Raw genomic sequence first — 11,164 nt, forward strand, 5'->3', positions numbered from 1 at the left:
ATTACATTTACCGAACACGACAGTTTCCACTAATTTCAAATCATAATGTTTCCACTTATGGTGGAACCAGTTTTCTTTTCAGTCTTTTCTTTTAAAGTCGATATTCCCAAAAGAGTTCCACCGTCAGGTCACATCTTTCTATTAAATTTTATACCTTCTTGTACATAGAAGTGGATGCATCGACAAGTGGAAACTACACATGCTCAGCGCGGAACACGTTTGGGTCAGAAGAAGTGACGTATCGGGTGGAATGCGCGGCGCCGCCGGCCGCTCCTACGCTGAGCTTGGACCACGCCGCACACACTGACGCCAGGCTTACTTGGAGAACCACACATCATCCCGCTGCACCGCCACATGGTAAGGTCATCCTCTACACTACTCAAAGACAAGCGAGTAATTACTAAATATTTTCAACAATGAGGCCTTCTCAAAATATATATCAATATGGATTTTATTGTGTTTGATCTATATCTAATTTGACCCCGTAAACTTGTTCACGTTTTTGCCCCGTGTTCTGATTCTACCTTATAGATACCATGTATTCCAATACCTACATCTACTTGTTATACCATACAACCGCATAAAAGCCTTTTTTTAACCAACTGTAATCAACACAGAACAATAAAAAACTTCCAAAATTTATTGTAAAACATAATTTCTTTAAACGCATTTTTTTCATAATTAATTCTATTCTTTTGCACTGAACACAAAATATCACGTAACTCTGAAACATTGACACAAAAATTTGTATTCTCTTCGAGCGTCCGATTTCTGAGTATGGAAACAATCTCCGAAGTTAGTAACTCCGTGATACGGAAAACAATTTAATAGAGTTCTTTGGCGGACAGGAAAAGTGTCGGAAAATTGTGCTATTATAGATAATAGGATTGTTTGTTTCACTGTTAGAATAGCAACTTAGTAAGAGTAAGATACCGATTACAATATCAAAATAATTATAACTTAAATAAGATTAAATCATTCCAACGCTTATTAGGCTTCACAATCTGGTGGGTTCGTGTCCGGGACGACACTGGAGATCTGGAGTCTATCAGCAGTCGATCGGAGGAGGAGAGAAGACTAGAGACTGGAGGGGAGGCAGCTAGTGTTGTCTTGAGGGCCCTGTCCTGTGGAGCGAGCTATTCTGTACGAGCAGTGGCTCATTCGAGAGCTGGCTCCTCGCCGCCATCAGTTCCGCTGATGGTCAAAACGAAACCTCCAGGTGATTACATAATAATAAAATATGTATTTTGGTATTACTTTATTTAATTTAGAGTTCATTGGTTTATTTCTAAGGTTGTACCAAAAATCTGATGCTTAGCCCCTTTTCCACACGTAGGCTGTAAATCGGCCAATTATGCATAGTTTAGCCATCTCAACTCCTTCCATGCCTACTTGTCTTCAAAATATTTTCTTCTCTAACAGTGCTGGTATGGGAAGGCGGAGGGGAAGACAGGCTGGAAGAGGGTGCTGAAGCGGCAGTATGGAGCAACAGCAGTGCTCTAGCGTTAGACGCGCGCCGTGCGGTGCGCTGCGGGGCCAGGCTGGTGCGACTGCAGTGGCGGCGAGCTGACGCAGCCAGTGCTACAGTCTGGAGAGACGCTGACTTGACGTCACTGCATCATCATCGCGAGGTGGGGAACTATTACTTTCAGGGATTTCAACATGAATTTTAATTCTAAAAAGTTAGTTCCATGTTTTTAGGTCACTGCAATCAGAATATACATTAACACAACATTAGGAGATGATCGCAGGAATTTGAGAAGCCTGAAACAAAATCACTGATTGCATTTCTTGGGAATAGTCGTTTAATGTTGGCTACAAAATACAACATCCGTTGACCAATTTCACGCTAGCACCGCTTTCAAAAACAAGTCCCAGAAAACATCACAAGAGCCAATTGGAGCACAAATTGACACTCGGTCTCAAATTTCCAGCTTATATTCTAACAAGCCGGGCAAAATGCCTTTTTTGTAAATATCAACAACTTTATTGTGCGTACGAGGAAAATTCAGGTAGACACGTTGATTAAGGTGTGAGGGGAGGACGGAACAAAATTACAGCTTTACACTCGCATTTCTGGGGAAATACATTCTGGAAAATGGCGAGCCAAGATTAAAAGGCGATAAAAGTGAGGAAACGCCCGAGATTGGACGAGCGCATGTAGACGTGTCCGTTATTAATAAAAGTTGGGAAATAATGTTAACATCACTTTATGTAGCCACTTGTAAAAGTTTAATGAAGCTATCTTTAAAGTTTTTTAACCGTTCGCAGCTGCTCATCTTTTGTGCAGTAAAGTGAAATCATAAGGAAAAGTAAAACTGTAATATCTGAACATTGAACAAGCTTTAAGTTTAGTGAGATCAAATTAACTATCGCTAAAGACAGGAATGTAAGATTTTATATAACAATACCTGGATGTTTGGTTTTCAACGTCGGTTTTTCTTCAGATATTGCATTAACAGTCGATTTTTGTTAATTTCTTTCAACGAAAGTATAAGTACAATACACCTCTCAAGGTCAATATTTTTTTCTCGTAACCAACAAGTCTGCTTATCTGGATTTGTCTATGAATCGATACTAGTCGCGCTTACGTTAAAGAGTTAGAAAGATAAAATAAAATATAAAATAAATCAAGACGATAAATAATGGAGGTTCTATCTACCGATACTTATGGAATTAAAGATGCAAATAATGTTTTGCCCTACAAATTAATCGTTCAAGAGGTTACAGATACAGATACAGATTATGTCCCGAATTCATTTGTCATGTCATTTTCTAGGCTAGATCTACTTTCATGATAAATTCAGAAGCTGCTTATACAACCAGTGTGTATGTGAGTATGCAATTCAGTATATGAATGTGTGTGTTTTATCATCACATAATACAAATATAGCTACTAAGTGGCTCTTTTTCAACTCAAAAATACTATGACTAATATGAAGAGTATCTAGATAAATAGTAGCACCCTGATACGCAAATCCTTAACTGCTTTTTAAGTGTTCTTGCTAAGAAAAGGCGCAAAAAACATCCCGGCAGCATACTGTCTTCCCACATAAGTATATGTGTTCTGTTACTTTTTATATTAAGTTGTGTAACAGTACGTGAAGCATTCAGATTGAATATAGGTGGTGCTGGGAGACCTCGGTGCTGGCGCGTGGTATGCGCTGCGACTGTGGACCGCTACGGAATCCGCGCGACACCAAGCCATTATTTACGCTGCCACCACTACACATTCCGGAGGTCAGTGTTATTTTTCTTCAAGATACATTAAATAATAGTCTAGGAAAATATAATTCATTTGTTTCTACTACTTATTTAAGTCTGATTTATTTCTGCAACCGTCCCGCGTGTTACTGTTCAGCTCCGCTACACATCGGAAATGAACATAAAATCTCGATAAAAATTATCCTATCAGCGAATCCAGGTTATATCTGTGTACCAACTTTCGTCCTAATTTGTTTAGTGGTTTTTGCATGAGAGTATAAACATCCACACTTACTTACAAACTTTCGCGTTTATATCATTACAAGGACATCGTGATTGCTTTAGTCATTGTATATCTCTCTCATGATTTAAACATATAACGTTATTACATAGGTTTTTCATTTGCACGTTTTAATTTGCGTGCATTTTAATAGCACACTGTTTAAATACGGGTGCTTTCTATTGCAAATATGTACACAACGGCTAAATACATTTCGATACCCGTATTTCACTGGAAAAAAGTTTCAAACCAGTTGTACAGTGGCAATTTTTTAACGAAACAAAAATAATCGTCGTCCATTTTTACTCGCAACGAGTTATGTTAGGCGTTCCATTTACTGTTTGTTTTATTTTCCTGCTTTTTCTGCTGTGCCTGCTCTGTAATGTTGGATAGAGCGACATCTGGATTATTACTTTTTAAAATTGAATCGTTTTAAGCTTAGCTCTACATTACGTAACATTTGAATGCGATTAAGCATCGTAATTATAGTGACCAACTAAGCACGGTGTATCCTAACAACTGACTTTGGGCCTATATACAAGACATTCTACAAAATATTTCTAACATTCAAGCAATTCTTATTACTTGTGGCCCTACCAACAAAGTAATATTACAGATGGGGAAGAGAGATGTCGCTCTACGCCGCGTTTGCTGTCATTGTACTGTCACGCTTTCAAAACCTAAATATATATATTTTTTTATAATTGATGATAGATCCTCTGACTCTTATATTTCTTTTGCTCTTCTTGAGATCGTTTCACCCGAGGTAGACACAAAATGTTGCACTTGTGGGACCAGAAGGACTACCACATGCCATAGAACTTCGACAGCCTACAGATCTTTGCATTTATTTATTTAAAATTTACATTAAATATCCCCAGTAAGACAATAATTCTTGATGCGACGACCTCTAACAAGAATAATATATCTCCAAAGAAACTTTACACCAATCGAAGTTTGTTTTATACAAACCAAAGCTGGAATTGTATGAACATTTGATGTTTATTTCTAATTACATTATTCCGATTCCTTTTCAAAGTCAACTCGGAAAATTTTCTATAGAGTAAAGGAAAATATACGTTCTGTTGAATAATTCTATTGGTTTCCATCGATTGTTGAACCTTAAAGGTTTTTTGGGCCAAAAGCTCCATCGATCACCGTATATTTACTAAAAGCGATTTATTACATAGCCACTGTAAATACTGTCGCTGAGAAAGAAAAGCCAGTTCGTATTTCTTGAGCAATTTGGTTCGATTTGTTTGATTGTGGCGTTCAGAGTTTATTAATGTTGTCCATTATTTGTAAATGGGATCGTGATCACAAAATGAGTAGATCCAATAAACTAAACTATAGTATCTATAACATATATTGAAATATAAGAAAAAAGTATCTTTAAACTCTGAAACGCTTTCATTCTGAGCCGAACCATTCAATTAACTCAAAATCAAAATGATTTTGTTTCAACTTCTGCGTGATTTTTGTTCGAAAGACGATATGGCTGCAAAGAATGTTACTATAGAGATGACATCAGAAAAGTATAGAATAAGAAGACTGAGCTGGCACCAAATAACATAATAGGAAAATGGCAGGGATGATCCTGTGTAACCACCAAGAAGCTCTATAAGTTACCCGTTTCTCAAATAAAAAAAGACCATCATTCCACCTAAACTACATTTCCTAACTTTCCTTTTTCTATACCACCTCTCTTCTGCCAGAACGCCTGCGCCGTCCCGTGGCGTTCCAATCTGAAGGGGGTCAGATCAGCACGCCGAGCGGGAACGCGGACACGGAGCGCGTGCTCGGCGCCGTCTCGCTCGCGTTTGCTGCTCTCGCCGCGCTCGCCGTCACCGCGTTGCTGCTCGTGCTCGTCGCGAAACGAACGTAAGTTGTAACATGCTACAGAACACGTTGCACTAGACACACAATTTTACGATAATTAGTACCACATTTATTTGTAAAATTTCCATTCAATGTTATTTGTTATAGAGTAAGAGCCCGTGGACGCCAGACCTACGTTATTTTATAAATTGGCATCTTTAGTACTGATTATCTGCCAAAGCCACCATGCCCCAAACTCAATAATCGACCATTGTTCTTACCTATGTTGGGAGCATCCGCTGACAAACTTTCAGCTTTTATAGAATAACGTAGGTCAGGTGTCAACGGGCTCTTAAACCATTATAGAACATGTTACACTACACGATACATTTCAAGTTTTAATAATTATCGTGTTTAGTGTACTTGTTTTCGTGAAGTGTGCTATTTATTATGCGTGTGTATGTGTTGCAGGCATGTTACACTGCTTGTAACAATACATGTTGCAGTAACAATAGCCGAGTTCCTTGTCATATTGTTCGATGTAAAGTCTGTTCATCCAACAGCAGTATCATAATATTCAGCAAATGCTTGTTATTTGCACCGAACTTACAAATACCGAGTATCACGATAGTAATAAATACCTTCCAGGAATTGAGTTTAATTACAGTAGAGTAAGTCAATAAAATGAAATGCGCGTTTTAAATTAACTTCGATAAATTCAAAGCTCGTTACGCTTTATATTTTGATGTAAAATATGAATTCCATGTTCCATTAAAAAAAAAATACGCTTCTACTCTTTCAATAAAAACATCGGCTATCGCCTAATGAAGTTTTCAGCATCATTTCTTTATTTGAAGCTCGAGTACCCATATTCGTATTTTATGTTGGTACGTTCATCTGATATGAAGTGCGCACTCACGGACACTCCACATTTGGGCTCGATCCCCGATGAGCAGAATTAGTGGAGTGTGTACGCAATTATATCCGCATAGAAAACATTTATTTATTTTTTGAACGCTCGGATACGCGAATAGGTCACGAGATACAATTTCGAGATTCAATCAACGGTTGGATGATTCGTGAGATATTTTATTGCGAAACAAATGTAGCTAGATATAATATATCTACTAAAACAGTAGTTAAACTTAATAAATAAAACTTTTATCGACGTCATCTATACAGAAAATGTTGACACGAATCAAACAATTAAAGAAAATATTCGGCTTCCTTTGACTTGATACTATAAAGTTAAGAATTGTCATCTCAGTAACGATAAAATAACGGTAGTAGAAACCCTGTTTTACTCCAAAAAGGCTGTATAAATACATAATAATAAATAAGATAAATCCAGACGTATTGAGAACGCGTTTCGTTCGTAAATCACTCTCGACGACCTATTTACAATTCCGGGAGGCTAGTGTATTCTCGTCTGAATTATTTCCCAATTTCGTATTTTCGGTGAATTAATTATTAAAACTGTATTCAATTACTGATAAAGGTTATTGAAAATATTGAATTACGATCTATTTATACTCCAGCACTTATAAATAGATATGTTTCGGCCTTTGCCTAATTAAGTTTGTATTTTTTGAATATGGTTACAGTTTTACGAAAAGTAATCAAAATCTTCAGACAGTTTTCTCAAGTTTATCTCAAGCTAAATTGAAATTTCTAAAATAAAACAGTAATATATTTTAATCATTTTATTGATTACACAATAGTAACGCTAGATTTCGATAAATAATAAAAAAGAAAATACTTATAAATGTAATTCACAAAGGACTGGCACAAGAAGAACCCCGTTTTTCAGCGACTACGTATTCTGATTTACTGAATAAATATTTTTTTGCTTATACACCGCGATCAATCTCTTAAGACTCACAAACGAATGACGAGGGTACATACATACCTATTTTATATGTGTATGTGTGTGTTGTTGATGTATTAATGTGTTATTCTTCATTTTCGAGATTAAGTACACTTTGCGTTTATATTTACTTTTAATTCTGCTGCAAAGACGGAGCTAAAAGTTTAACGTTAATCAGTGCTTTTTGCGGTATAATAAGTTTAAGAAACTGTGAAACGAGTCTGTAATATTCTGTTTTTTGTTTTTTTTTAGACGTACTTAATTTGTAAGTGTTTCCTCAGCTATTTTTAAGAAAACGTGCGATATCTGCACTGGACAACTATTACGAGATAGTATTTTTTATTGGTAACATTTTAAGTGATTCTATTGTTCATATTGTCTTGATTTCGTGTTATTAGATTTACCCGTGAGGCAATCCTATAGACGCGAATGTACCTATTCATAATGCTCGTTTCTCGCGTTGGTTTTTGATCTCATTCATTCTTTTCCACGAGAATAATATGACGAGTTTCCAGCAATCTTAGGTACAAGCTACTATAACTGTCTAATCCCCAGACATTTTATATGTTTAGCACTTTATGGCCATGTGGAGGGGCCGACGAAGAGGCCCGGCGCTGCAGCCACTCGGTGGCCAGCACCGACAAGTCCGTGTGCCCTGAACAGCAGAACATCAGGAACTGCCAGCACGACTACAAACATGACAAGCTGTCGCCTGCCTCGGGTAAGGATCATAGGTTGAACCGAAATAAATTTATTTGCAGTAATTGTTACTTTACTGTGCTGTCTTTTTCTTATATCTAAATAAAAGTTTCTTACACTTAAAATAGTAACATGCAAACAATTATTTGAAGCTATTTTCACAATTAAATATTGTAATAATTTACAAACATATTTCAACTAATAATCAATATATTTGTTCTAATAAGTTTTATTCAAATTAGGAAGCTAAAGAAAGCAGGATTGCTTTTGTGTAATAGTCTGAGTACGTACCACCGCCACTTGTTATTTGATTTGACTTTTGTTCTGTGGGATCTACATTCTTTCTAGAGAACTGCATCATCTACGAATTTCTAGCTTTAATTAACTCTAGTTAGTTTTCAGTTTAATAAATAAAATAAAATACTCGATAATTTTCGACGATTCGCTTTTATAGAACACAACTAAATTGGAAATGGAACTAGTTTAATTACAATGTTATTGCAATGAAAGCTACACTCAATAACTGGTACAATTTTATTGAAACAAAGCAAGGATCGGAATATTTACAGTTTGCAATATTGAAGTAGGAATGAATTCTGAAAACTGCTCTGCCAGTTTTGACAATAATTTTAATATCAAAAAGGAGTTCTGTATAGGTTATATTTTAATACCTATATTATTAAGCACATAATTTATATTAAGTGGATTAATCTGTCAACCTATTGTTTTCAAGGACCAATTTCAGGTATTATAGGTATTCTGTTAACAAATTATTGTGAACCATAAACACGATGATAAAATTATTATTACCGTATTTTCGTCATTTTTCCTACTTTATCGAATACTACGATTGAACCAGATTCCTAGAGAATATCTCTTTAAACGGTATTGTTGGTCTATAATTTAACTGTGTCCCAAGTTTCGTCTAAATCCTTTTCTGTAGCTTTTGCTTGAAAGAGAGAACAAACATCCATACGTAGGGCATTATAATATTAATAAGATTACGACGACGACAATGACAACTGAGCTAATTCGAAATCAAAATGTTTCAGTTAAATATTCTGTGTCGTATTTTAACTAAGGTTTAAATGTAAATTTTAAAAGACGTGTACGAGATAAGTCCTTACGCAACGTTCGCGGTGGGCGGCGAGGCGGCGGCGGCAACCCTGGACCATACGCTACAGTTCCGCACGTTTGGGCACCGCGACAACGACGCGCCACCGCACCGGCCCTGCAGAAAGCATCCACAGCGACACCGGGAAAGAGCTGAGGGTAAGAATAGAAGAAAATCGTCGTCGGTTGCACTAGGGTATTTGACCCAACCCAGTTACCTGGGCAACACGATATCCCTTGGTTAGATTGGTTGTCAGACTTCAAGCTTCTGACTACCTTTAACGACTGTCAAGCCGTCAGACTAATTTCCAAAAAACATTTAATGCGTTTTTTGTTACTTAATCAAATTACATGTAAGGTATATAAAAAGCACTTACGATGATGATAGTGGACGGCTCATCAATGATAATTATTATAAATCATTCAACGCCTGCACTTTTGCGAACGGCATAGATGAAGAGATTTTTTTATGCTATTTAAGCATTTCAGCATCGTGTTCTTTTTTTTAAGCATCTTCTTTGAGTACATTATTATATTTAGACATTAACTGTATAGATAATTATCCTTATTAAAGAATTCCCTACAGCATTTATTTCAGACTTTTTCTTTTACGTCGCGACTGAACTTCCTCTGTTCTGTTTTAATAACATCTACATATGTATTACATCCATTCTTAAAACCATATCCAGAACAGAGAGTCGCGTCATAAAGAATATTGCGTCCCAGCGGAAATCAAAAGCAGATTCCCGAAGCGAACAGCATCGTAACCTCGTGAGTGTATCTCGTACGAGGATAAAAGAGCTTTTTTGTAGTTTCCGTTATGAACGGAAACATTTTTAGTCATTTTATATTCAAAACCTAAATCTTTAATGTGGTCGTATATGTCTGAAATGTTCAGGAAATTCAGAGTATGCCGTTGAGTATTGAGTTTGCGAGAGATCTAAAAAGAATTGGTATTATTTTTTTGGTTTTGAAAAATAAATCGTTTAAGATCTCTTTGTTGTCCATTTCTGAACTGATTCTTCGAATTAAGTCACTTTGCTGCTAGCGTTCAAGAATGGAAACAGCCTTCAGGATTTTGATGGAAACCTTTTTCTTGTTTTATTCATTATAACGTCAAAGTATTATTTCATAATATTTTGACTCTTCTTTTATGTTGTACACAAGTACATGTTATTTAAATTAACTGGGTACAATTAATAACATAAAAAACCTAATTTCATTTTATCATCATAAGACGAAGAGCTAAATAGATGAAAATATTTTCGCATCCGGACATTGTTTGTTGAATAGTATGGTATGTGTAACAGTGGAGAAGCACCTCTCGGAGTGCGAGCTGCAGCAGCTGAGCCGCTACGAGAAGGTGCGCCCGCGACACTGTGCCCCGACCTCGTACTGCGTGCCGCTAGCACACCACGGTATGTATGGAGCACAGGTGTTGCTGGAAAACGTAAGGTGTCTAGAGAGTAGGTGGTTGTAACAACCACAAGTCTAAGTTTGCAAATACGCCCGCCTAAAAATGGATGTCTCTTAACTAAGTACCCCGTTAGCGTGAGATACTGTTTTCTTTTTATGAAAGGTTATGTATTTATAAATATTTATCTGTCATCTTTAGTTTTCTAAGAAAGTAAGAATGTCTTTAACCCCCAAAATGTTCACACTTTCAGTTGAATTCTTATTACTTGGTTTGGATCAGACATAGATATAACTTAGCACATGATAATTATTTTATTTAAGCCCTTGTTAGGTAGTATTCACACGTTTTCACAATTAAGTTGATAAGACGGGTTACAGCCGATGCCCATCTCACCCATCATCAGCATCGGTAATTAAAAACCTGACGCGAACGAATATCCTATATAGCGAAGAGCACTCTCACACCGCGTATGCTTGGCGCAGGCAGCGGAGGCGGGAGCGGTAGCGGGGGTGGCTGCGGAAGCGGGGGCGGGCTCTCCGAAGTGTACGCCGGCGACTCGAGCGCCGAGTCCGGCCCTGGGTCCCTGTCCCCGCGCACCCACCACGAGCACAGCTAGCGCGCCACCATAGCGCGCGCACACCCTCGCCCAGGCCTTCACAACCATATCGTAACACTCACAGCTGATTACGGAGCTGTACGAAACACCTCGATACTTTAACCTCTTCATTTTAAACTTGGTGTTCAAGTAACGTAGATTACCTTTTTA

General features: G+C 37.2%; 1 protein-coding gene across 1 annotated transcript in view; it reads left to right on the forward strand.

The window, feature by feature from the left end:
- LOC113498608 (Down syndrome cell adhesion molecule-like protein 1 homolog) overlaps nucleotides 1-11,164 on the forward strand; it is an 89,318-nt gene extending 78,154 nt beyond the window's left edge. Inside the window, exons 29-37 of the mRNA XM_026878686.1 lie at nucleotides 169-357; nucleotides 995-1,219; nucleotides 1,423-1,631; nucleotides 3,126-3,240; nucleotides 5,200-5,365; nucleotides 7,742-7,890; nucleotides 8,973-9,140; nucleotides 10,292-10,399; nucleotides 10,881-11,164. Coding sequence (XP_026734487.1) covers nucleotides 169-357; nucleotides 995-1,219; nucleotides 1,423-1,631; nucleotides 3,126-3,240; nucleotides 5,200-5,365; nucleotides 7,742-7,890; nucleotides 8,973-9,140; nucleotides 10,292-10,399; nucleotides 10,881-11,014 — 1,463 coding nt within the window. The 3' untranslated portion in view covers nucleotides 11,015-11,164. The remainder of the gene's footprint in view (nucleotides 1-168; nucleotides 358-994; nucleotides 1,220-1,422; nucleotides 1,632-3,125; nucleotides 3,241-5,199; nucleotides 5,366-7,741; nucleotides 7,891-8,972; nucleotides 9,141-10,291; nucleotides 10,400-10,880) is intronic.

The sequence above is a fragment of the Trichoplusia ni genome, chromosome 11, assembly GCF_003590095.1.
Source record: "Trichoplusia ni isolate ovarian cell line Hi5 chromosome 11, tn1, whole genome shotgun sequence".
NCBI lineage: Eukaryota > Metazoa > Arthropoda > Insecta > Lepidoptera > Noctuidae > Trichoplusia > Trichoplusia ni.